At 40.3% G+C, this 27726-nt stretch overlaps 3 protein-coding genes across 3 annotated transcripts; 1 reads left to right on the forward strand and 2 right to left on the reverse strand.

Moving 5' to 3' along the window:
• Positions 1–671: 671 nt before the first annotated feature.
• Positions 672–5499, reverse strand: ntan1 (N-terminal asparagine amidase). Its single transcript, XM_030731501.1, has 10 exons — positions 4995–5499; positions 3754–3856; positions 2838–2903; positions 2630–2738; positions 2474–2547; positions 2325–2378; positions 2176–2229; positions 1997–2094; positions 1567–1680; positions 672–1452 (listed from the first exon to the last, which is right to left on the reverse strand). Exons 1-10 carry the CDS (start codon positions 5073–5075, stop codon positions 1285–1287), a joined length of 921 nt encoding a protein of 306 aa, XP_030587361.1. The 5' UTR covers positions 5076–5499; the 3' UTR covers positions 672–1284.
• Positions 5500–5519: 20 nt separating this feature from the next.
• Positions 5520–15882, forward strand: LOC115781685 (probable ATP-dependent RNA helicase DDX17). The gene is made up of 13 exons (XM_030731486.1): positions 5520–5841; positions 6707–6866; positions 7147–7243; positions 7522–7655; positions 7866–7931; positions 8048–8189; positions 8440–8600; positions 8704–8876; positions 8972–9082; positions 9208–9269; positions 9433–9492; positions 12668–12901; positions 14589–15882. Exons 1-13 carry the CDS (start codon positions 5789–5791, stop codon positions 15086–15088), a joined length of 1953 nt encoding a protein of 650 aa, XP_030587346.1. The 5' UTR covers positions 5520–5788; the 3' UTR covers positions 15089–15882.
• A 2546-nt stretch (positions 15883–18428) lies between these two features.
• Positions 18429–26829, reverse strand: LOC115781676 (ADP-ribosylation factor-binding protein GGA1-like). The gene is made up of 17 exons (XM_030731475.1): positions 26776–26829; positions 26017–26101; positions 25141–25216; positions 24931–25029; positions 24501–24624; positions 23327–23427; positions 22983–23063; positions 22368–22505; positions 22178–22259; positions 21982–22092; positions 21695–21838; positions 20948–20991; positions 20495–20685; positions 20121–20389; positions 19796–19965; positions 19479–19589; positions 18429–18774 (listed from the first exon to the last, which is right to left on the reverse strand). The coding sequence occupies exons 1-17, from the start codon at positions 26822–26824 to the stop codon at positions 18664–18666; spliced, it is 1986 nt and encodes a 661-aa protein (XP_030587335.1). The 5' UTR covers positions 26825–26829; the 3' UTR covers positions 18429–18663.
• Between the last annotated feature and the right edge of the window lie 897 nt (positions 26830–27726).

Here is a 27726-nt window from a genome sequence, read left to right on the forward strand (position 1 = left end):
ATTCCTCCATTGTACATGGAATTATACCAAGATATTTTACAACTGCTGGTGCAAAACAATACGGTTCATCTCCACACAGCATTGATAAAGGCTCAGCCATGCTGTCGTGGCGACATCTGTTGCGCTATATCTCCACCAGTGGAACGCTGTAATAGTCATTGAAAAGTTAACTACCGTACTACACTATAATATGGCATAACACAGGGCCTTGAGTAATGCACTACGACTTGGTCATTGCCATTCTGGCAACAGCAAATTTATAACACTGTGTCTGAGGGTTAAAGTAGGTTCGCTGTGAATCGTCTTTTGAAAAACTGGCCAATCCTTATAGCCTAAAAAATATACATTTTACTCAACTCCATTTTAAAAGCGAAATATGTTAAAGCAATCTATTTCATGATAATTTCTTCACACATTAGGCCCGCATCCTAATTCATGATTGTTAGTAAGCAGCTGCAAACGAGGAAAAGAAACACTCGATTGCCTACGATTTCAACAAATTAAAGAGGAAAAAAGTACAACTGTGTAATACCTCTATTAAAACGCTTGAGATGAAGGCTGAAGCCTTAAACGGAGGCTGAACGTGCCTGAAATGAAGAGTAATGCTTTTCGCATTAAACGAACCCTTCTCTCAATATTTCCTTAAATTTAACATTCTGAAGCTTTCTTTTCTTTCTGAAAGTCAAATCGACGCGCGCGACTTTTTTCCCGGTTTCCCGTCTAACGTTTCCCGGGAAACGGGAAATGGTTCTGATCGCATTTCCCGGGAATCCCGGATCCCGGAATTAAACCCTAGTTTCTATATTGATGTATGTACACTGTTTTCTGACTTTGGCTGAGGAGAAAATCAATCAGAGCTTGAAACAACTGACTGTGTCACTGTGCCAAACATAAACTGAACCCATGACCAGGAAAGGTTCAGCACTTGAACACCTAGTGAGACAAAACTGTTAATTATTTCCTTTATAAATCAAAATAGAGAAGCAGCGGGACATCATCCTCAACTAGCTGCAATACGACAGACTTCATACGAAGTCCTGAGATTGGGAAAAGCTGTAAGAGGCATGAACAAACACACTGCCTCGACTCATTCCACTGGTCCAGCCAGATGAGCCAGGAGATCTACTCAACAGATGTATGTTCAAGGTGAAGGTAAGCTCCATGGTAAGACACAATAAACAAAGAACAGAAATTGGATGAAAAGGTCACAGTGCATCCCACTGAGCTGAGAGGCAAAAACAGCTACCAGGTTAATGTTCAGTGAGAGACAAGAGTCAGACTCTATTACTGGACAACCCTCTCCCAGTCCCCCATCTCCGTTCTGTGGTAGAGCTGCGGTTGACCCCCTGGGAACAGGCTTTCAGAGTTCGGGTGGTCTAAAAGGAACTGAATGGTGGACTTCATGTGCTGGACAAAGTGTGGCGGCTCAGCCCTTGGAGAGGTGGACAGGTACTAGATAAAGGGAAAAAATACCAAAGTCATGAGGAAAAAGCTTTGTTGCACTGGTTAATAATTGAAAAAAATAGTTGATCTTTTAAAAAGCCACTTACTTCAAGTTAACATTACCTTTAAAATTGTGTCGTCATTCTGTGACAACCAAAAGGCAAGATCTAGATTCTCAGACCATTTGCATGGGCCAATTTTAACAAGTCCCCGACTTGAGTCATATATGCCAGTCATCTGCAAAGGGTCATTATTTTATTCAGTAAGACTTCTGTTTCCATAAAGGGGACATAAAAATGATTTCAAGGCTTAAAAATTGTACAATTAAGAAGACAATCAAAGCATCCACTTGGGGATTACATTTTTAAGTCACTTCAGTAAGTACTGATCAGAAAGAAAATTCAGTGATGATATGACATTTCAAAAGCAGCAAAATGATTAAATATTAGGTAGCATCCATGTGAAAATTGTATATATACAAACATGCATTTTACCCCCCCCCCAAAAAAACAAACAAACAAACAAAAAACAGCATGCTATAGTCCCAGAGCACCTCTCCTCCAGTGAAGGTCCGTGCTGACCTCAGCTCCTCCGCAGGCCCTTTATGAGGGAACGAGGCAGGGAACACATCCCCCATTTTAATGTTTACGCCTGTGCAGAAACAAAAAGGCAACATATTAAAGGCCAAATACCACAGAGCATTGGATCCTGTTCTGTAACAGTCTCACTTACCAATTCCATACACTACAGGTCTGTGAGTTCCATTAACAACCACGTCATTCATTTCTACAACAGCGAACCGAAGGCGTGATTAGGGCAACGGATGACTTGTAGAGTATTTCTAAACGATATTAAACAGTTAAAACAAATATCAAAGTTACCTGTGACACAGCATGTTTCCAGATGAATATCTTCCTTGTGTACCTGGAACGCTGCTGTGAAGTGATAAAGAGCCAGTTAAGTTTTGCAAGTTCAGCTGCTGTCTGGATAACACTGCAGTGCAACATGAAGTAGCTTTTAAGGATTATACCCAGTATATTAAGGCTGAGTTTATGGGATGTTTTTGAGTCGTCGTTAAATCCCCCGACAAGATGGAGCTCAAGTCTGCATAATGGAAAGGAGAGGAGAAATGGAAATAAATAAATGAATTCATTGAAGAACCTGCATGTTTATGTGTGTGTCATACCTGCCCTCCTTACAGGCATCACTCAGTGACGTGACCGTTTTCACGAGGAGTGGCACTTCAGACCAAGTGTTGGAACCGTCGCAGTGAGCGAGGCAAACAGCTCCACTTCCTAAGAGATAATAAAGGGGAATTATTAAACACATTAAAGATAGAATTTCATAATTTAATACTAAGGCACACAGCATAAATGTGGTAAAAGAAATTTCACCAGTGTGCCGCAGCACGACCAAATGGCAGGTGGTGGCATCATCGGATCCAATGACTGAAACATAATCTGTGACAGATAAGACAATAAAGGATATTAATGTTACAGTCCACGTGTTCAGTCTGGAAGACCAAGCAAGCATACCAAAATGCTGAATTTTGTACCAAATAGTTCATAAATAAATAAAAGCAGAGTCATGCTTATAATAATTCTTGATCCAAAATCTTTTCTGTGGTCAGACTCCATTTCAGAATACTAAGGTTTCTGTTGCTGGCTGCTTGCCTAAGGTTGTTGTACAACATGATATCGAAATATAAAGACACAGGAAAAGAGCAGATGCACTGTTAAAGTCGGGATGTGACACCAGTCTGCAAAGGATGCATTTGTCCAGCTTTTCATAAGAAAATACTTTTTTCTTCTAAAGCAACCAGTCAACACGATGAAGCCAGGAGTTTCAACACTGAGAGGGTTGACTGAGCAGCAACACATGAATATAAGGCAGCCACAGTGGCAGAAAACATACTCCTGCATATAAGAGTGGGAACTGAGTGCTTTATCCATCACTAGAGGAAGCTTTGCCAATGAAAGTCAAGTGCCCACACAAAAGGAGTGAAATCACAAAATGTATGAGAGCCTAGCTGTAACGCTTCAGCTTCGTTTTTGCAACTGATATGACTAAACTGGGAGGTGCACATGGGTGTCTGTGTCTTCTTTTTCAGTAGCCTCTGTTTCTGCTTGCCCAGCCCAAAACATAATCCTCGAGTTTTCAAACTAAAATGGGTTCGACTGCATTTCCACTGGTCTCCACTAAAACACCAGAGTGGTGTGAGGGAAAGGCGAAAACATAAAACTCTCACATTTTAAAATTCCTGTGTATCAGTGTGGATACAGCCTTATGTTGAAGTGATCTGTTACTTACTGTCTGCTGGTGTTGTTGCAGCAAACTCCCTCTGTTGGACATAAAGGAGGCACTTTGGATCGACATCAACACGCGGCTTAGAGCGAAATGTTCTCGCATTTTCCTGTGACATAATAGCAAAATGTTTCAAAGTGATGCCACACAGAAAAGACTATCTTTAAAGTATTTTTCATTATTAGTATTAATAGCATATTTAGTGTAAACTCTGGCAGTCTATTGAATTTTATTTGTGAAACATAAGAAGGTAGAGACAAACTGATCCAATATTTGACCTGGATATTGGTCTGATCCTGACTCATAAAGCTGGATCAGTTATTGGTGATGACAGTTCAGTCTATTACTATGATGTTCATCAGCAGGTTTGCACCAGTTGCTAGCAGTTACATTCGATAACATTTGTTGGGTAGCTTATATTGCACTTCCTGTAATATAATGTATTTTTGGTCCCAGTCTTTTACTAATAAATCCAAATTTACTAAATTTATATTGTCATATTTTTCTTTACAAAGTTAGGAAAACAATTTCTAAGTCAGGCCCTTATGTTGCTTTAAATATGAAAGAATTTCATATTTCATTTCCTAAAACTAATTTTTTAGCTGTCATAGAAATGTAAAGGAAGATTATTATCTTTATCTTTACACTTTAGATTAAATGAATTAGGCTACCAGATAGATCCAGAGGTCATCCAGGACAAGACCTATCTCAAACATCCACAACACATTCAGCTGTTCTGATTAATTCATTCCCATTTCCCTGTGTAACTTGGTAAGTTTAATTTACGGACAGCACGGTGGTCAACACTGCAGCCTCACAGCAAGAAGGTCCTGGATTTGAATCCACCATCTGGCCTGGCCCTTGCCGTGTGGCGTTTGCATGTTCTTCCCGTGTTTGCGTGGGTTTTCTCCGGGTACTCCACAGTCCAAAGACATGCAGTTAGTGGGGTTAGGTTAATTGGTGATTCTAAATTGGCCCTAGGTGTGAATGGCTGTCTGTCTCTCTCTCTGTTAACCCTGCGACAGGCTGGTGACCCGTCCAGGCTGTACCTGTGACAGCTGGGAAAGGCTCCAGCTGTCATGGGTGGCACAGATTTACAGCCACTCACTACTTAGTTACTTTGAAGGCAATTAAACCTACTATATTATTTACCAACTGCGATTCTGTTAAAATAACCATTTAAAGACGGTTCCTACTGAATAAAGAAGATGCGCTAACTACAGCAGCCACGCTTTGTGTAAACAAACCTGTAATTGTGGATTTTTGTCGAACAATTCCGCTGTCGATCTTATGCGGTCAACCGGTTTATTTTGAATGAACAAAGGCATTTCTTCAGGCTAGGTCAGCTTTAAACTGGATATCATTAAGAGCAAAAACTTCATATTAGTATCGCTTATTAACACACGCTATGCATCTGTTTCATCCATCGGCTTTGACTTCCTGGAAGACTTTCTTCTTCGTCGTTTTAATGTCGGATGCACCAAGTGAAGCATTACCGCCATCTACTGCTGACTTACAGAGTCCCTATATTCTTCTTGTCGCTTGAGAGTCTCGTTAAAAGTGTGAGATTTGTTTCAAAACAGCATTTTTGAACTTATTTGCGAAGATCATCTCAAGGTCCTTCTATCTTACTTTGCTGTTTCACCGTAAAATAAGGTCCAACGTCTTGACGCCACACAGTTGTTAAGAAGCGCCATTGTTTACACAAATCATATTCACCATTACGACTTAGTGAATATGCGTACATAGTACCTGTTCGTTCTACACGAACTACGAAAACTTACTAGCTTAAGTCACGTCGATAAAGAGGGCAGGGAGGGAACAAGCCAGCTAGCCGTTTAGCTACGTGACACATACAATTATTGCGTGATAAAACCTTTATTTTAGCGCAATTATTGTCTAATGAACGTATAGCCGAAAGCTGCGAAATTCTGTGTCTTTGCTCGCGTAAATTACGCTTATTTTTTGCCGTTTATCACCGAGCAAAACAAACCGCTGTTTGGCGTCAAAGCTAGCATAACAAACAACAGAAAGGGAAAAAATGAGAGGGGGCTCATCTTATGGAGATAGAGACAGGGACCGAGGACGAGACAGGTGAGTTTTAGTTCATGCGAAAGCAACACATTTAATACACATCTGGCTTTACACGTCTGGACTTCAGAGGAAGTTTGACCTAAGGCCCTGTTTCTTCTTCTTTTTTTTTTTTCTTTTTCCTCCAGACTCAAAGCCGATAAAGGCAACACCAAAGGCTTCTTTAATATTTTCTTCACTTTGTTGCTACTTACTAATCAATGATTGCACAGCGTCAGCATTGATAGTGCATTTATGTAAATGTAGCAGTTGCTTAAAAATGTCCGCTGTATAAATCTCGAGGGACTACTACATAAGGCTGTCTACTAATTTTAACATCTAGTTTTATTATTTAGAAAAATTATGGCGCTAAAGGTGAGGTCAGGAGGTTGTTACTTTTTTGTAGAAGTGTCACAGTGCAAGATTTGTCGTTGTCTAGGTAAATACAAACGTGTCTGCAGGACTTATTATTTTTGGTCATCAGACTACTTGCTAGCACACTTTCGGTGGTGTTTGCACATCTAAAATGTGAACATTATAACGCTAGGCTTGTGTCTGCTGCAGTTATTACATAATTTCTCTTACAAATTAAAAATACGAGAAGCTGTCTTAAAATAAACCTAAAACTTTAGGTTATGTTAACCGAGCACAACAACGCATTGATTGACTGGTGTAGTGCAGCCAGTCTTGTGGATTAATGCAGGATTGGCACTTTAGACTTAATAATCATAATAATAATCAAATTGCAGAGAAGTATGTGCATTTTTATTATGCCATAAATACGTTGATCCATATAATAACTGCAGTATTAGTTCAACAGTTGACCATTTGCTGCTGTCTGTTGTGCTGAGTCTTCATTGCTCTTTATCTCTTTGCTCTTATCTTTCAGGCCACGTTTTGGGGCCATGAGTGGTCGTGGTGGACCTCCGCCAATGAAATTTGGGAATCCAGGTGAACGTCTTCGAAAGAAGCGGTGGAACCTGGATGAGCTGCCAAAATTTGAGAAGAACTTCTATGCTGAGCATCCTGAGGTGCAACGCTTGAGTCAGGTGAATCTTTGCTTATCTTTCTACATCAGTAAGGTGATGATGACTTTGGACCTGAGGGCATTATTAGTAATCAGTTATGTTTTAAACAGTCCCTGTGCTTGTGTGAGGATGGAAACATATAATAAAAACAATAAAAGTTAAGCACAATCCTGTTTAATTTCATGTCACCTGATAATTGCAATTCTTTGGTAGAACTTGAGAACATACTGTGAAAAATGTGACTGATTTACACATCATCCCCTCGTGTACAATTTTCTTTCCCTCTTGTTGGCATGTCCAGTATGAAGTGGAAGACTTCCGCAAAAGGAAGGAGATCACGATCAGAGGCTCTGGCTGTCCAAAGCCTGTCACTGCTTTTCACCAGGCGCAGTTTCCTCGTAAGTAAAAAATATGTTTCAGAAACTGCTGGTACAGATCATTTCTAGGAAGCATTAGCAAATACAGCAAATTATTCTTACACTCACTCAAATATCCAAGTACTTAAAAATGTCACAATTTTATTTTGAGGCTCTGAGTAAAAGTTTTGTTACACATACTGCAGGCATACTTGCACACACAATGTTTTCTCTTAGTCTTCTGATGGAAGGAAAGAAAGAAAGTCAGAAATTAATCTGCCAGGCTTTTTGTTGATTGTCTCCCTCCTTTTTACTGACAGAGTACGTGATGGATGTGTTAATGCAGCAGAACTTTAAGGAGCCCACAGCAATCCAGTCCCAGGGTTTTCCTGTGGCCCTGAGTGGCAGGGATATGGTGGGGATTGCACAGACTGGCTCAGGAAAGACACTGGCTGTAAGAATTGGACATGACGCAGTTTTTAAGGATTTATTGTAAAATAATAATTTGTTTACTTAGCACATGTTGCTAGGTTAACTGCAGAAGGAGCAAGAGAATTATTTTTGTGTTTATTTTAAAATAGATTCAAAGGGGCATTTTACTGCTTTATGTATTTATTTTTGTAGTATAGAAACTAACTGTATTTTGCTTTTTTTTTTCCTGCAGTACCTTCTTCCAGCTATTGTACACATCAACCACCAGCCTTATCTGGAGAGGGGAGATGGTCCAATTGTGAGTTCAAACTTAGTGTGTGATGTGATACCAGGCAGAATTAAATCGTATGATCTTAGTGCGGGTCTTCTGTCACTCTGTAAATTTCCTTATTCCTCATTCTCCTCTCTTCATAGTGCTTGGTGCTCGCCCCTACCAGAGAGTTGGCCCAGCAGGTACAACAGGTTGCGTATGACTATGGGAAGTCTTCCCGTATCAAAAGCACCTGTGTCTACGGTGGTGCGCCGAAAGGACCGCAGATTCGAGACCTTGAACGGGGTGGGTATGGTTGTAGATAAGGACTTGGAATGGATTATTGAAAATCCAAGAAGTCTATGAAATGTTCTGTTCGGTATATTCCAACCCCGATTTTTTAGTATTTTCTTTGTCTGTGAGGTTCAGAGATATGTTCATAAAGAGAGTATTATACATGTACAATCAACACAAGCATTGACTGTTACCCTGTCTGAGCATCTTACACGATGTGTATCACTTATTTTTTCTGGTGATCATGATTTGGTGATTCTAGGTGTTGAGATCTGCATTGCCACACCTGGTCGCCTCATTGATTTCTTGGAAGCAGGGAAGACCAACCTGCGCCGCTGCACCTACCTAGTGCTGGATGAGGCTGACCGCATGTTGGACATGGGCTTTGAACCCCAGATTCGCAAGATAGTAGATCAAATTCGGGTAGGACTGAGGCTCAGTTAGTTTACCATTTAGAAGTGATTGTGGATAACCCTATCGCAGAAGTGCTTCAGTTAAAATGATCGTTTCTTTCTCTGTCTATTAGCCTGACAGACAGACTTTGATGTGGAGCGCAACCTGGCCAAAAGAGGTTCGACAGCTTGCTGAGGACTTCCTGAGGGAATACACCCAGATTAATATCGGCGCTCTGGAGCTCAGTGCCAACCACAACATCCTGCAAATAGTCGATGTCTGCATGGAGACTGAAAAGGACAACAAGTAAAGAAAGCCAACAGGAAAAATATGGCTACAGCAAAATGGCATGTTATCATCTTTAATTTTAGGTTAAAACTGAGTACTTTCTTTGTTGACAGACTTATTCAGCTGATGGAGGAGATAATGGCTGAAAAAGAGAACAAAACCATCATCTTTGTGGAGACTAAGAAACGCTGTGATGATCTTACACGGAGGATGAGGCGTGATGGGTGAGGAATTACTGTCTCTTATCATACGATAAAGTATTTCAAGGAGAAATATTTAATATTTGATAGACTGAAGGTGTTCACTGTGTGAACTAAACTTGCCACTTAAATGTGTTTTTGTTTTCTAGGTGGCCAGCCATGTGTATTCATGGAGACAAGAGCCAGCCTGAAAGAGACTGGGTACTTACAGGTGAGAATAAAGTGGTGCCACCTTCTACCTTGTCTTTCTTGTAGATTATTTTCCTGCCATTCACCTGTCACTAGGTTTTTATAGAATGTTAATAATTTCCATCATCTTCTTCAGTTTCATTTTCTTCTTCTTCTTAATTAAAGTGTTTTATTTCATTCTACAGAATTTCGTAGTGGCAAAGCCCCCATTCTGATTGCCACTGATGTTGCCTCTCGTGGTCTGGGTATGTCTCATCACATAATAGTTTCTATTATCTTAACTATCCTAATAGTTCATAATATTCCATATAATTGTGTCTTCTGTTTTATTATGATTTGTCCCTTTTAATAATATTTTTTTCCAGAAATAACAATATAATATATGTAAGAAAGAGCATAAGAATAACACAATTATAGTTGGTGGGTTCCTGTTAAACTGGTCCTCTGTTTTGCTAATAATTTTTACAAGTAGGTAAGTAGACCACCTGAAAGTGGACAGCTGGAGAACAACCCTTTAATACAGTAGGAAAATATCAATCAAACCACAAAATATACATTTTCTTGCTGAATTACCGTCCCACGATTACTATCAGGTGACTGTATGTCAGCTTTTTGTTATTAGGACTGTATTTATTTGTTATACAACACTTAAATCCACTAAATCCAGTGCAAAATAACAAAAAGTCCCCAAGATTTTGCAAACTAAACATTTATTGTCTTTCAATTTATGCACTTCATTCTAGTAGCATTGTTTGTCTTAGTGTGTAACATTTAATCTGTTAGCTTCCTGGCACTTAAAGAAAATTAAGGTTTATTAGTGTTTTTTTTTTTTTTTTTTTAAGTATGTTATTATGAGTCAACGTCATCACAGTCAGCTAAAATAAAGGTTAAAACTTTAGTTAACTGAAAAAAAAACTTTAAAAAAAGTTAACTGAAACTATATTTTGCGCATACAAAACTAAAATAAAATAAAATAAAGCTATGCAAGAAATGTCCTTAGTTTTAGTCATTTTCAAGTTGGCCAAATTTGTCTGCATAGCCAGCCTGAGGAAACTATGGCACAGATATTTATTGAGACATGGGATATTTACATGACTGCAAGCCAGTGTTTGTATTGTAATACATCTTCCAAGCTTCTTAAATGTCACACTCCATGTTAATAATACTTAAAAAGAGTAAAACTAACACTTAAACTAATAAAATGTAACTAAAGCTAAAATATTTTCTGACAGAAAAACCCTGCATTGAGCAAATCCACTTTGGAACCTAACAAAAAGTAAAATGCAAAACTGTAATGACACTTCTGGTCACAGATGAAGTAGAAAAACTTTGGCTCTAGTGACATTTATTTTGAAATAATTTTTTTGGGGGCACTCTTTTCCAAAATGTTTTAACCTTTCTGTACCAACATGGGGTTAAACATGGCTCCTTAAGTACATCTAATACATACATGTGGTATATTTTTATTTAAAGATTTAACTTGGCAGGAGTTGAATATGTCTACATTAACCTGGTATATTGTGTAAATCTTAGTTAGCTTATTAATGTGGACTCTCTGTTAAACAGAAAGTAAGCACATTATAGTTACAGGAGTTTTTACAGAGAATAATATATCAGTAGTTTCATATTATAGTTGTATTGCAGTTAACCACAAATGTGATAATACACTGAATGAATAATAGCAATGAATATAGTGATAAACAACGAAATAAATCAGCAGTCTGCATTAAAGCACCCGCCCTTAACTATAATAACCTGACAGTCTAATGGACCATTTTGTCCAGTATGTAGGCTGCAGGCCCTCTGGTCCACTGGGTTTATAGTCTGTTTCTTGTTACTGCAGTTTAAAAGCTTCCTTCAAACGGGGCTCTTTGGCACGCTGCCTGAAAGGAGGGGTGTGTGGGACAGATGCTCCTGTGCACCTTTTCTTATGTCTCCTTTGTGGTGTCAGTACTAATTTGCTGATGATGTTGCACATATTCCACTTTTTCTCCAAACATTAAATGATAAATTGTGTAGTTCTTTCTTGATATTATTCTGCAAAATGTTAAAGTTTGCTATGTTTTGCAGATGTATATGTGTAGAACAAAACAGCTGAATTTTATCAGATCCACTGAGATAGGCTAGAAGGAAGGCTAGGGTGTACAGTGTGACATCTAATTTGTTGACAGGATAATCTGAGAAGGGGGGATAAGTGAAAGTGTCTTAATTTTCCAAAATTCCCATGACCGAATCCTTGTTCTCTTTTCCCCTCTTCTCCTCTCAGGGTTTGGCAGCGCACGGCAGCTGTAACAATCTGCGCTGCTGTCACTGCCCCCTCATTCATGTTAAAGTAGAAGCTTCGCTAGTTTTAGAGGGATTACAGCCCCTCTTATTCGACTAAAAAAAAAGATCCCCCCTGCCCAGTATTGTCAGAGTTTGTAAATCCAACGAGCCTTCCTTGGGAGCAGCCTGAGGTTCCTGTATGTCTGCCCATCGGTCCGTCCCAAAAAGCAGACAGACAGGAGAGAGAGAGTTAGACGGGCTCGTCTGGATCCAGTCCTGGCCAGGGTCTGAGGAGGGGCCTGCAATGCGGCGAGAGAGCAACAGAACCACCCGTTATGTGTGTGTGTGTTTGTGTATATGTGTGTGTGTGTGTGTGTGTGTGTGTGTGTGTGTGTGTGTGTGTGTGTGTGTGTGTGTGTCTCTGGAGATTTTATGGTTCTGCTCCCGTCTGACGTTGCTGGTGTGAGCAGAAGGTGAGGGAGGAATCCTGTCTCCCTCTCCCTCAGCCCCTCCCTGTGAACCAGGACTGATCAGGGGGGACTGACTACCTTTGTAAAAACAACATGAAGGGGGTAAGTACCTCACCACCCCTTTGTCCTAACTCCTCCACGAGCTCACCATACATTCAGGTACTGCCTTAGTGCTCATTAAAATCAATTCAATCACGGCACATTGTTATTCCTATGTAGCAGATAATGGTTGATTAAATGGCTTCCCTCTGTCACAATGGAGGAGAGAAGGGAGACTTATTGATCAGCAGTGCTGTCAGAGCCCCACATCTTCTGTAATGAGAAACAGACTCCTTGTCCTCGCACATTCTGACCAGCAATAACAATGTGAAGTTTACAAATCCCAATCATGGTTTCACCTGAACACCTTGCTCACTTTGTATCAGTTGAGCATGAAAGCCACTTTTCGGTCATAATTGAATGTGATTTGATGAGTAGTCATGTGGATTTTTGCATGGTGTCTAAATAAGCAGGTAAGTAATTTGTTTAGATATCTTCCTAATAATGCAAATGAAAAAGATTTAATTGAAATTATACATTTGGACTAAAATTAAATCAATTTTTTCCTCCAGAAGCCTTTTCCCATTCTTGAGATTCTCATGTGTTTACTTTCTCCCTTGCTGTTAAATTGGTTTTAATCCACAAGATGTGGAGGATGTCAAGTTCGTCATCAACTATGATTATCCAAGCTCCTCTGAGGATTATGTCCATCGTATCGGACGTACGGCCCGCAGTACCAACAAGGGCACAGCCTACACCTTCTTCACCCCAGGAAACCTGCGACAGGCACGAGACCTTGTCCGGGTGCTGGAGGAAGCACGCCAAGCAATCAATCCTAAACTGCTCCAGCTTGTGGACTCAGGCCGTGGAGGAGGCGGCGGTAAGGACTGTTCCACTCTTTTATACCTCAGTCAAACACACATAACAGATGTTTGATTTTAATGAGTAAGTTGAGATCAAATTTGTTAAGTGGGCCAGACAGGTGAAGCCACAGCTTAATATTGTGTGTGTCTTCCACATCCTCTCTAGCTCTTCTATCAGCACTTGGTATTTCTCAAGCTTCTTGTGTTCCTTCTTCTTGATGTTGCTGTCACTTGGTATTGCTACGTCTATCACTACAGCTGTCTTCCTCTGCTTGTCCACCACTACTATGTCCGGTTGGTTAACCATCACTAGTTTGTCCGTCTATATCTGAAAGTCCCACTGGATCTTAGCTTGGTCATTCTTAATGGGCATATCCCATTTCAACCCTGGGACTTCCAGGTCATACTCAGCACAGATGTTCCTGTATACTACGCCAGCCACTTGGTTATGATGTTCCATGTATGTGCTGACTGCTAGCATCTTGCACCCTGCTGTTATGTACTGGATTGTCTCAGGGGCATCTCTACATACCCTGCACCTGGGGTCTTGCTTCGTGTGGTAGACCCCAGACTTTATCAATCATTTGCTTAAGGCTTGTTCCTGTGCTGCCATGATTAGTGCCTCTGTGCTGTCTTTCCGCCCAGCTTTGTCCAGCCATTGGTACGATTTTTCGATATCAGTCACTTCTTTATGCTGGTGGTACATGCTGTGCAGGGACCTATCTTTTCATGATGGTTTCTTTTCTTGCTCTTCTTCTTTCTCAGGTTTCTGTTGCTTGAGGTACTCAGCTTATTATCCCAATAGGGTATCGGATGACTGGCAAGCTAACTTTCCTGACTAACTGGCTAACTTCTCTTCATGCTGCCTTGATCTTGGCCTCAAGTCTTCTTCTCCATGGAGGGTACTGCTCCTTACGGTTGTTGTTCATCTTATAGCCAAGCATCTCGATGATCACTGTTGCTGTGGTATAGATCAGCTGGTTGGTTTCAGTGATGGTCGCAGTAGGGATTAGCCATGATCTTCTCTTTCAGGTCAGTTGCTCTCACATTCAACGTACCAGTTGTTCTTGTGGCTTGGTACCCAATCTCAGTGTGGGGATGATGACATCTCCCCCTGACCTGACATCCTGTTTCTCCCTTGCCATAGCACTTGAGTTTTACCAAATCAATCTATAGTTACAATAGAAGGTGCATCTTGCGGCTGGAACGCTGGGGCCTGTGCCGCGCTGAGAATTTCAGTTAACTATCAGAACGGATTGATATCATGACAGTTTTCAAGTGGGCGTGGCCATTAGCACTAGCAAGCAGTTGTCCAGTACCACCCACCCTGGTGAGTATGGATCAGTGAGACTAATTGGGGAAAAAAAGGCCTCCATCATGAAGTGATGCACCCATCATGCCAGTGGGTTGGGGTTGCTTTAGTTGGTCAGGTCTCGCTTAAGGAATATTGTTTTCCTAAAAAATTCAGTCAGCTGACTACCTAAATGTACTGGATGGCCTGATTTTTTTTTTTTTTTTGGGGGGGGGTTTACCATTGATTTTTTACAATACAAGAATTTTCCAACTTCTGGGATAAAGTATGCTGTATGTTATTGTTTCTTATCTTACCACGGTTGATAACCTGGATAATGATTAATGTAGCAGAATATTTTCTTACCTGAAAAGAAAGGATATGATGAATGATTGTGAATTTGTTTTTTTCAGGTGGCAGAATGCGTTACCGTGGCAGTAACTCCAGCAACCCTAACCTGATGTACCAGGAGGAGTGTGATCGGCGCATGCGCTCCACTGGAGGCGGTGGGGGCAAAGACAGCCGCAGCGGCTTCAGCCGTGACACCCGCGATAGCCGCAACACTCGCGACGGAGACCGCTCCTCTTCTTCCTCCTACAGGGACAGAGGCCGGGATCACAGAAACAACTACAACTCGGGCTCAGATCAGTACCAGAACTACAACAGCGGCGGCGGTAGCGGCTACAACTCTCGCAGTGGAGGCCAGACCAGCAGCGGTGGAGGTCAGGATCAGTCGAGTCAGCCGCAGGGTCAGTTTGGCCAGGCTCCTCCACCACCAGGGGGACCGCAGCCCCTGATGGCTCAGCAGTTTGCTCCACCACAGCCCCCACTCATGGGCTTCATGGGGCAACCGCCATACCCATTTCCTTCACCTCCACCTCCTCCCCCTGGCCCGCCACCTCCCAGGAAGTAGATTAAACAAGCACTGAATTAATTTGTGCTACTTGTGTGTCCACAGGTTACCTTTGTGGGTTTTTTTTAAAACTCTTGTAATATGAAGAGGCAGGGGTTTAAATGACATATATCTAAGGAGGTAAGGGCTTATATTTTCTATTTGTTTTGTACTTTTTAATACACCCAAAATGTGGAGCTTAAATTGTCTGATAGAAAAGGAAATCTTCAAATTTTACAGTTTTTCCAAAGTAGACTATCACTCTCCATAGCTGCACCGTGTACCATGAGGGGAACAAGTATCAGGTTTTCATTCCAATCAAATGCCACACAGGATGTGATCTGCTTTAAATTTTCAGGTGTGTTGGGATTTGGTTAAAATGAAACCCTACTTTAGACTGAGGCCTGAGTGTTATGTGGATTACAGGGCTAGTCTACTAGAAATTAATTTTTAATAGTCACATTCCAGGCTGATATCGTTCTTGAGCTTCATAGTAGTTCCGATTTGTTCAGTTTGAGAGATTTTTGGCTGACATATTTTATTTATTCAATACATTTTAGGCTTATTCTCAACAGGGAAGCAACTTTCATGTTTGTGACTCTTTTCTCCAATAGTAGTCATATCATTCAGTGTCTTCAGTGTGATTGTTATATTAGACTCAGATTTTGTCACGCATGCCTTTCCTTTCTGCTGTCCTGTAGCAATATTAATAAGCACATTGACTAAACTTGCAATTTGTTGCTTGTTTCCTTTTTTCCCTCATTGTGTCCTTTTTACCGTGATTTTGTAAATAAATGAATCAAACCTGTTTCCTACATTTCAGCTTATTAATCAAGCTTATACAGCTGATTAGTTCCCTGTTCAAATGACTTTATTTGCTTAAAATACACATTTCTAGTACATCCTCAGTTTGGACCCAGCAGTATGTACATGTATCTTCATTAACTGGTAAATGCATTTTGATGATGATTGGCATTGGCTTCTATTTACAGTAGGAGCACAAATAAAATTTCTCTCCTCTGAAATGTATCTGTACAGTTAATGTTATCAGGCATCTTTTTGGTGCATTGGTCTTAAAAATCTGTATGTAATTTGGTTGACTGATGCACTTTTGGTCTAAATAAAAAAAAATTTAAAGGAAATAAATTCAATTTTTTTTTTTTTCCTTTTCCCAGATGATTTAATGTCAGCGATTCAGTCAGATTAACAATCAATCTGGGACCATGCTGCATGCAGCTGCAACGGGTTTGGTAATCTACTTATCACTGTAACACAAATTGCTGTCTTATTTTTTTCATTTCTATTTATGGAAACTGCAGTTAGCTGTGGCAGAAATAACAAACCTCAGATGGCCTATTGATACTGTTACCCAGTGGGACAGAGCCACTGCACATGTGGGAGTGGATGAACAGGGGAAACTGTATGAGTTGAATAAATATTTCTCTATGAACAGTAGAGGAGTCTGGTGATCCCAGCACATGCAGACATTTAGTTCAATAAAATTCTATGCTGGAGTTTTTTTTTTTTTTTTATTGTTAATACCTGATAAAATTTGTGGGGAGTGGGTTGTGAACTTTTTTGTGGAGTGTGCCACACTAAATCTTCCACATGGAGTGAAGAGTTAGAGCCTCCACCATCCCTGCATGTCAGAAGAAGTAGAAGTTTAATATTGTTTGGGAGTTGTAGTTAAGGCGAATCTGATGATCTTTCTGAACTGAATTAAATGCATTTTTACAACAACTAACTGGTAGATCAAGTTTACATTAGTGACAAACTGCTTGACCAGCAAAATCTGAAGTGGAGTTTACCTTTTTATTGCTTTCTTCCTGCTAGTCCCAGATGTTAGCAGTAAAACTGCCTGTAGATAAATTAAAACATCTGACTTATAGCATTATAGAACATATTAAAAAGGTAAAATTGCTCAGTTTAACATGGGTCATTTTACCATATTAAATTTAATACATGTACAGCTGAATCAGAGTGAGCAATTTCCTAAAATGACACTGATGTAGTTGTTTCTTAGACAAAGCCATCTGTCTCCGACCACTTGGAAGTGATCATGGATGTGTGCTCCAATCATCTCAACAGCTATGGATATTAGAATAATCCTGTTATCATTTTTGCTCGTCTTTTTTTTTTTTTCCCACAAAGTCTTTCCCGGTAAGGATACGAACACATGAAAACAAAGGTCAGATCAATCATTTGTATACATATATGTACAAATCAAAAAAAAAAAAAAAAAAGAAAAGTTTCATCTCAGGCACATGTGGTAGAATCAAACCAGATGTCAATGACTTCAACTCAACACTTCACATGTTCCTCTTTGGGTCAATCAACGGTAGAAAGGCAGAAAAAAAAAAAAAAAAAAAGTAGTGTATACGGGAATGATTTCATTTTCAAAATTTTGACATAGGTGCATGTAAGGTTAAATCAAAATCCTGAGTGAAACATAAGGTAATAAAGTTTCTTAATCTTTTGAAAAACCAAAAGTGCAGAGATTTAACGCCCTTCATTCGTGGGCCTTTCGCTGTGACAGGAGGAAAAGCACGGGCGTAAACAATAAAATTAAAGAACGGCTGGTTCGGTTTCCTGGTATTCTGGTCCTGGTATTCTCCATGCTGGCTCACATGTCCAAGACTTATTGGTACATCTGACAGAACAAAGCCTTCATTCAAGTTATCAGTCATACCAGTGCTTTTCCTAACGTGCTAACATCTGCTGTATCAAAGCTTTGATACGTACACCACCGATAAGTAATTTCTCCAAATACATAAAAACCCACACAGACTATGGTTAAAAAAAACAAAACAAAAAAAAAAAAAAAACATAATCATCACGTTACAATTCATCACTGAATTGATTACTGCATCATTACAGATCAAACTCCTCATACTCTAAACAGGTCTCCCACTCGGCTCAAATGGAAAACATCTTCTGTGATTTCATATGTGGGAGATGACTGTTAGTTTTCATTTCAAGTGGATGTAGTTTGCTAATACATTGCATTGAATTTGTGCTAAATTTCATAATTTGATAAGAAATGAGGAAAAAAAAATCTATATAACTATCTTTTCTGGCTTTTGGTAAGATTGTTTTAAAATATTACTTGAAACATTTAGCTGACCTAACAGTATGGAGTGACAGACATGATTGCTATGAACACTCAAATGTGCAGCAATCTCAAGAAAGGAACGCAGACTCAGACTGAGCATCTCCTTTAACATAAATATCAGATATGAGCTGTTATTACATGTTAAACTTGTTTTACAATATACTGGAAACATTCAGTTTTTAAAACATGTTTTACCAAAAGCCACTGCACTGGATTGTTTCTGACAGTCTTATGCTGGACTGATTGTTGGAAAAGAAAAGAAAAGAAAGCAGCAACAACATTCGGGAACATGGATATGATCAAATAAGAAGAGAAAGGCTGTGAACAAAGGCACACGGTGGAAGCTGGTTCCCACAACTGCTCCCAGAGTTTGAAACCACTGAAGCGTAAAGAGGTCCCCTGGCCTCAGTCAGCATTGAGGGAGAGCTTCGACCTAAATGTAAAGGAAGCAGCAGATCACATGACGGGATACTGGTCCTTCACACTAAAGGTTTCCCCAAGTGTTCGGAGGTGGGAACTGGTCAACATCACCAGATTCATCATGAGATTTGTCCCCCAGGTTAAAAGTTAGCTTGTACCGCAAACGTACTTTCTCCTGTAACACAAGAAAAGCAAACAGACTAAATCATCAACGATGCTGTATGCTTACATTTACAGTTTAATTCCAATCAGTCTTCTTCACTGCATTTTAATGTAATACTATAAACATTCCTCTAACTTAAAGGCATAGCTTTTTTCATTTAAGTGGGGCTGTACACAGTGCACATCCACAGTCAGTGGATTACCTATACAGCATACCCCTTTTGAGCGGAGACACAGAAGGTGAGCAATGTATTGCCGCAAAGAATGTCAGGCACAATATGTATTTTCGCCACCTAAACACAATGTCAGCTATTTAAATTTGCAGTTTTTTCACCATTACAAACAAAACACCCATCAAACAGGGAAGTTCTCTGTCTTGATCACTCAGTTTGTAACTTGTGTGTCTTATAATGTAGAGCAGTGACCCCTGTACTCTGTAATAAATTCGCTGTTGGCGCAACAAGAGTCTGATGGCAAATTGAAGCACTGAAAAATATTCTAGGTACACCTAAACAGATGCAATACAAGCTTAGCTTTGGTGACAGCACTCCTGCCTACTACTTCAAACTGTGGGAGAATTGCTGACTGATCTATTGTAGATGAAACAATTAAAAGTAATTGGTAAATGTATAAAATAAATAAAGACAAATATTCTGACCTGCGGCGATCTCAAGCAGAGTAAAATGTATAAATAATGTGGCTGAAGGCGTAGAGTACCTTGTGAGGGTTAGCCAACAGTAAAATCTGTGTGACAGCAGCTGGAGGCAGGATGGGATTGAAGGCAGGCAGCTCAGTGCTGGAGGGAGGCTGTAGCTTGACTTTCATCACCTAGATAATGCACACCCATTAACACACTGAAATCTACATGTTTTCCAGCTGGCTAAAAGTCACAGCTCTCACATTACACTTCAATAATAAATATCAGTTTAATCTGAGCAAGTAGCTCCTCACATGAAAAGACAAATTTCTGGATCAGATGCATGAGATATGACCATTGCTGTCATTAGTATGAATATCAGGAAACGTGCTCCTACTTTGGGCACAGCTGCCTGGAAGCGGATGTTGGTGACGGGGATGGGGGCTGAGGACAGCATGGAGATGATCACCACCAGCACATCGGGCCGTGACGGAGGGCAGTCGCGGGCAAAGGTGAACAAAACCCGGAGACTGTGTTTGTCAAATACAGTGACTGGTAACAAGGTGCCTGAAATAGATGAGCAGAAATATACGATTCAAAGAAATAATAAGAAAGACAATTTCAATTTATGTTACCTCCATATCAGCTCATGAAAATGACAAAAAGCTAACTATTCCCAGACCAAGAATCCCTGCTTTTTTTGTTCTGGTGATTGTGCTTACTAGGTTTGATAGTTTCCAGAGGCACAGTAACATCAGCTAGAGAGATGCTGTCATAGGGGTCAGCAGTGGGTAATGAGGCTTTGTCAGTAACTGTGAGAACAAGATTGGAGAGGAGCGCAGCATCAGGCTGCTCTGAATGGACGACCGGGCTGGCCACAGCAGTAGCAGGACTAGATAAGGAGGTGGAAGTTGCAGCAGGAGCAGGCTTTGAGCTGGACTTTGTCTGGAGATCTCGTAAAGGGACTCTTGATTGAGGCTGCAGCTTATCCCTACATGAAAAACAACAAAAACCCAGGCTATATGGCAGCTGTGTGCATGTTAAAAGTCCACCAACAGTGCGTTTCACTACAAATGGTGATGACAAACACACCTACCATTTGACCTGCTGGCTCTCTGGAGGTAGAGACTGCTGCAGCAGTGTCTTTCCCAACAAGTCCAGCTCTTCCATGGCTTTAGGTGGTGCAGTGGGGCCCTCTACTGGTGGAGCCTGTGGTTTCTGGACCACAGCTGGTAGCAACACTGAAGCTGGTGCAGACGGAGTTGATGCTTCTGTAATATCTGATGTCTAAGAGAACAAACAGGGAGTTATTTTAGTGTAAAAGGAGATGAAGATGGTGTAAAACTGAAAATTAAACTTAGTGGCAGGACTGAATCTACTATGTGTAGGATCTTTATATGCTCCATCTTTATTTAAAATCAGAACTGGGTAGCAGGAAAGTTCAAAGTTTTTACTTTTTTAAATTTTTTTTTCTTTTTAAAAAAACAAAACAAAAAAAAAAACAGTGATTTTTTACTGTGAACATATAAAATATTATTTTAATTCGCACCTGAAAAGCGTTCAGAGAGTCACCGTTTTCGGTTACATTCAATCCTGAGAGAACAGAGACAACAAAAGTTAGACTGCATCCTATTTGATTTCATTTTATGGAATCACTGAAACCTTTTATGTTACATGTACCATAATCTACTAAATACCTTGTTGTACTGACCATAAACCCATCGGGAAAGTGTTGACGGAGGACATTTTATACAATGTAACTTCCCTTTTGAAACCAGATGAGTTGCCCCCTGTTGACCACTGAAAGTGTTGCAGGTTTACGGCACTTTTGACACTGGTTTCACCTTTCAGATCTAGAAAATTAATCAATTTTTACATACACTACAGTCTCATGCTATAGTGTCAGGGAATGAGCCAAGATTTGTTATGATCTGGCCAATAATAAATGTTTCTCTTCTGCTAGTCGTCAGATCATTCAGATCATTCATTAATTATTCGTGTTAAACTTGGAAACACTGAATACTTTGCTGCCTAAAAATAGAATGCCCTGCAACAAAAATATGAAGCTAAACTTAAAAACTTTGTGTGTCAGCTGTACCTCTTTCAAATTTTTCTTAATTATTTCTGTACACCGGTGTCTCTTGAAAAAGAGGTCCAGATCTTAGAAGAGGTCTGCCTCTGCGGGATGCTGCACTTGAATCAGTGGAAAATAAGGAATTGTGCTGAGCAGACTAGGATGTGCTTCCTTAGCTTGCTACCTTTGGGTTTACAAACCATAGGATTTTTTCCTGCTTACCAAGTGACATGAGCTCATCATCCAAGAGGCTCATGCCCATGTTCTGAGTCAGCGTCTGTAGGCTGGAGAACTCCGTGTTGGACGGTGCTGTGTTGGCCGAAATGTTAAGGCCCGTCAGGTCTACAAGCGCTGAGCTAGTGCTGTCTGATTTGGAAAGAAAATCATCATCTGTGTTACATAAATCTTCAGAAATTAAGGGAGTGTTAAGGTAAACACTGATGGAAAGTAAAAATCTGACTTTCTTGGAATCATCAGCGGTGACTTTGAAAACAGTCGCATGCACCTACCTGGTTGTGAGGATGAGTTTATGGCATCTTTAGTAACATCCTCTCCCTTTACTAGCTGTCTGTACAGATTAATGACCTGCGTCAAGCTGTCGTTGGCCTGCAAGATATCAGCTGTAAGCAGAAAACTAATTAGTAACCAAACATTACCCTTTGACATAAGGCCTGATTTCCTCAACTGACATACAAACAAACTTACCTAAAGCTTCATCACTATCCTCTGTATCACTTGCTAATCGGAATAGCGTAGGCCTCATCTTCTCACATCGATGGTAAAGATCCTGCAATAAGAAACATCTTGGAACACTAAAACCACACATCTGCTGAGCAGGACCTGTGGGAATAAGAGACCTGCAGCAGCTCTTTTAAATGTGCTGTGTCCTACAAACCTTAATGAGCTCCTGGTTGCTCTGGGAACAGCTCTCCTTGCTGTAGCCCTCCAGCAGCTGGCTCAGCAGGCTGACACTCTCCTTCACCTCCTGGATGGCGTTCACTCGCTTTGATACTTTCTCCACTCGTTTTTGATCCTAACAAGAGGTGTGACAAGATCGCACAGTGTCCAAGATCATTTGAAACTTCTGAGTGAACAAATTAAAGTCTGCACTCAGGCCATCATGGACCAATGTTATTGTAATAAATAACATATTACAACTTAATGCTAACATTTAATGTCACAAAATATGAAAGTAGAGTGAGTGTACATTTTTTAAAATGTAATTTAAGTTTTATTTCACCAATAATTATCCATGCCATCTGATATCTGCTGACAAATGCTACCTTTGCTGGATATGCTCAATTTCAAATCATGATCATTAATCTTGATCATTTGGAAGTATTTTGTTTATTGCTCTGTACTTATACAATCGTTCACTTCAATAATTCATTGGAGAGATAATGGATACACCATCGCCGTCAAAGCTGGAAAAGACAGAGTCAAACAAAGGGACACGTACGTGGGAGCACACGATGTAAACCACATGTGGCAAACAAAGCCGATGACTCACCTCTTGGACCATTTCCTTAATGAGCTTGTTTGCTGCTCTTAAATCTTCAGGGTGGGTGCTATTCAACAAGCGGGACAGCATCTATAAAAACAGGATTAAAAGAGGAAAGGGGAAAGGAAAGAGGAAGAGAGTTTTTTAAACTGCTGCTCCCTCAAATTTTCCCAGGAGTTCAACTTCACATCATCTGATGGGAAAACAAACTTGTGACGATTGTAAAGAAAACTATTTCCATCTTAGGATAGTAAAGCTCTAATATGTGCAGAAAATGAATGATGGCTTTGTTTTTAAAGCCTAATACTGTATTTAATTTTTATATTTAATTCTTGATCATTTGTATTATATACCTTTGATTTCTCCTCATCCTCAAAGATGGCATTTCTGGCTCTGGGTGGAGGGGGTGGGAGGGGCTTGTCATCAGGAAGCACAGGATCCTGCTTGACAATGCCTGGAAAAAAACAACACTTGTTAACCTTACAAAAATACACCGTCTATCGAGAACATCATCGTGGTTTCCATTTATAGATCACAGATACAAAATACAGGTCACCTTGACCTCTGGTCCAACCATGATGCCTGTGATACTGCTGCTTTAATACTCTACAGCTTTTAGAAGAATTTTAAATGAGAGTCCCATTTGTGCTCTCTTAAAACATAAAAAAAAAAACCCCAAAACAAATCATGCTACTAATACACACTGATTTGACTCCAGGAACCCATGACAGCTGTTAGAGTGGAAACTTCATTTCTGCAATCAGAGTTCAGATGACCATGACTAAGGACATTAGTCTCATGCTTGTGCTAGAAAGGAGAACTGACACTACCTGCCTTGTTGTCAAAAAGGACAAAATACAGGGAACCAAAAAACACATCAACAGTTTAAAAAGAAAAAAAAGGGAACTAAAAAGATCCATAAACCTTGTATGGTGAACATACGTGCAACCAGGGAGAACAAAAGAAAGAAAGTGAACCTATCATGTATTTTATTTTACTCTTGGACACCAATGGATTAGCCTTGCATAATTCATAACTCAAAATAATCATCGTCTATCTTATGCTGGACCTTGGTGCGGCCCCACACTTCTACCTTTAAGGCCACCTTCCCTTTAAACTAGTGGTTTTCAAACTTTTTCTGAAAGTGCCCAATGCTGCACAAGTCAATTTTTCAATCAATTATTAACAACAAATAAGAATCCAGGTCTAATAAAGGTCAGCACGATAGCTTAAGGAAACTCTTGTGTGCTCTCCCAACAAAAGGCTTATTTATTCAGCCTGATTTCACTCCCTATTTTAGTCCTGGCCCTCCACCTGAAGTGGCTCTGTAGCCTGCAGTTTGAGAAACAATGCATCCTTTTCCTGACTGGCTGCTCCTCACAAACAAAACACTTGGATACAACCATTATTATTAAGGATATCCTCTGTCACCAACATCATAAAGCATAAAGGCAAGAAAAATATGGCTGAATCTGAGTTTTCAAGGAAATTTGAAGCTTCATTATTTGAAACTTCCGGAGAGCTCACCCTGTTTTTTCAGCATGTGATACGCTTCTGATATTTTGGTCTCATCTGGCAGTCTCACCGTCCAGCTGTACACCATTTCTAAAACTTTCTTCTTCACTGCCTCTGGAGCCCGGGCTCCTAAATACTACAGAGAGAGGGGAACAGGTATTAGCTACTGCTAAAGAAAAACAGATTTATTCTTTGATAGATAACACTGACGTTTGGTCAGAAGAAAGCAATTATTTGATACAAGATTTTGTGACTTCCTCTGTGGTTAATAATACTAATATCTAGCCCCCTGGCTGTGTGTTCAGGCAAACTTAAATATAGCTCCATTCTTTGTGAAACCAAACAAGTAGTTTCTGTTTCAGTAGTTAATAAACTATAAAAACTCTCTCATGGATATTGGGTTGCAGCTAAACTGCTGAGACAAGAGAACAATAGTCATTACCTTTGGTGAGACCACTTTGATGAGCTCATTGAGAAAGCGAAACTTTCCCACTTCACTATGAAATCGCTTTCCACAGTTCTTCATGCATGTCTCAAGAACCTATGAAGTGTACAAAGGTTGTTGGTTTTACACTTGCACAGACAAACAGAGTCTAATGTGACACCTTGCAGTCCTCTGCACCCGTTGATGCTGCGTGCAGAACGAGCTTACCGTTAGCGCTTGCATCGCCTCCCACTCCTGAGGAGACTGGATTTTGTGTGCCAGAAGTCTGGTGGCAAGCTGAGGACTGAGACAAAAAAAAAAGAAAAAGAAAAAACTTACATTAAAGTGACAGGCTTAGAAGGTTGTGCAAAACCTCATTTTGAAATTTCAGAGTGACACACAAATTGCGAAATTATGGTTTGATACATTACCAATTTTTTAACCCATACCAATATTCTTTTTGTCTGTTTTGTTTCTGTTGTTATTTACTCCTCTTTTGTGACAGGAAAACAAAGAAATCTTAATTCTAAATTTCTCTAGACTTACACTACACTACCTTTAAACACTTAGCCAGAATTTGCTGTGGGGTGGCTTGCAGCCAAGTATGAAGTGACTGGTACGAGAATTAGAACCTCCAACCTCCACCAGGCAATATCATCTGGAAAGCATCTGATTGGCAATAGCTTATTACAGCAGTGTGGGATCATCTCAACAGAAAGAACAAAAAGTGGCCAACATGCAAAGAAGAGCTCTGGTTGCACATTTCAACATAAGATAAGAGATAAGATTAAAAAAAATGTACTCGTTTCCCATTTTACGCAAAATATAAAGAAATGAGGGGTCGCTCAAGTCTTCTGTACTGTAAGTCAAATATTAGTTGATATCAAAGTTGATATTGATTATTTAGCCAAAAAACAGTGCAAAGTCCCAGTCCCTAAAATGTATATATTGGCTGAAGCAAACTGTCCAAAAGTACATAAATGCTGTAAAACTGAAGGCAGCAGGAAACAAGTTGTCACTGTGTTAACAACTGGTACATCACTTAGCTTCTCAATTTCCGTGTGAAATTGTGCAATATATGAATCATCATCACGATCATCTCACCCTTCCGGTTCATTTTCGAGCTGATCACAGAATCCCTTTATAGAGTCCCAGTCAGTCTCCTTATTCAGAGGATTGGTGGCCTTGTCTGTGTAAGAGAAAAACAAATCCTCAACTTGCTTTAAATGCTTGGCACGTTTGTGAATTTCAGACCTGAAAACTGCCACAAAAGATTTTAAATCGGGCTGTTCTCTGTAGATCTGTGAAGGCAGTCAAACCTGTCCCTTTACACCTGACACTGCACAGCAGCTGCGGCCTGCGAGCGCGTGCAATATGCAAATGAGCTTTCTGATTTGGAGCCGATGAAAAGGCTGGCTCACTTTTGGAGACTTGTGTGAGGATACAGCCCAGGTGCTGCAGGGTTCCTGGTTAACTTGCTCCTCAAGGGAACAACCAGGAGCTAACTAGCGCCTTGATTCTGTTAGCATCCAGCTGAGCGTTACTGACGCCTTTAAATTTAAATGTCACGTTTCTGTAGTACCACAGAGCTCAAACGGACAACAGTAAATTAACATTAAGCTCAAAATGAAAGCGCAGCACAGTAAATATGAAACCGTATGACTGCTGCGGTTTGTTCCTGATCGCCAGCTGTACTTCTTAATTTGGGGGCTTTCGTTGACTCCTCTTTGCTCCCTGGGGAGGAAGCTATCAGCGCCAGCGGAAAACCCACAATGACTAAATATCTCGATGAGCCTCAGCGTCATATCAGTTATCTATTCACGTTCAAAACCTAATCAGGTATTGATATGTCCAGTGACTTACTGATGCGAGACTGCAGGCTGGCCTCATCTGGAGGCGCTGCCGCCGCCATCTTTCGGGAATTCTAAACAAGTGGCAGCTATCGCGAGACTTTTGCAACATATCGCGCGAATAGCGAAAAAGATTTCAGCGGCTGTGGAGCACATTTCAATCAACAGCCGTGGAAACGGTACAGTGAACAGAGATAATTAACAAAGAAGCAAACAAATTAATATTAAAAGTCGCAAGTATTTTCTCCCCCGGGGTTAATAAAATATTCAGATTGTAAAAAAAAAAAAACGTACAAGAGGAGAGATAAAGGTACAGGTATCTATCTCTCCTCGTTGTTGATATTTAAATGGATTAAAATATCTGGCAAAATAATGTATGAACATATATACTTACATATATGCACACAAAAAAAATACATCCAGGTTATTTATAAACATCACTGGATCCTGGGACTTCCTCTGGGATCCACATGGGATGACATAAATGGCAACACAGACTGCATCACTGACTATATAAATTTCTGTGAGGACACCATCTTCCCAACCAGAACTGTGCGCTGTTTTCCCAACAAGGCCTGGATCACCTACTGACTGAAAAGAAGACCATCTTCAGGTCTGGGAACAAGGATGAGTTGCGAAGGATACAGCATGAACTGAAGGCAGGGCTGTGAAGGTGTAAAGATGCATACAGGGAAAAACTGGAGACCAAACTCCAGCTGAATAGCATCAAAGAAGTGTGGAGGGGGATGAAGCTGATCACAGGTCTCAATCCAAGAGATCATCGGCAGCAGGGGGCAGCCTGGACATAGCCAATGAACTGAATCTGTTTTTCAACAGGTTCAGTACGGGACCCCCTTCTGCCCCTCATCAAACAGCACTAATCTTAACACCTCTCCTCAGCCATCAAACAACCCCCAACCCCCCCCATGGTGGGCTTGAGTTGCAGGCCCTGAGCATATCTGTC

The sequence above is a fragment of the Archocentrus centrarchus genome, chromosome 1 (genome assembly GCF_007364275.1).
Source record: "Archocentrus centrarchus isolate MPI-CPG fArcCen1 chromosome 1, fArcCen1, whole genome shotgun sequence".
NCBI lineage: Eukaryota > Metazoa > Chordata > Actinopteri > Cichliformes > Cichlidae > Archocentrus > Archocentrus centrarchus.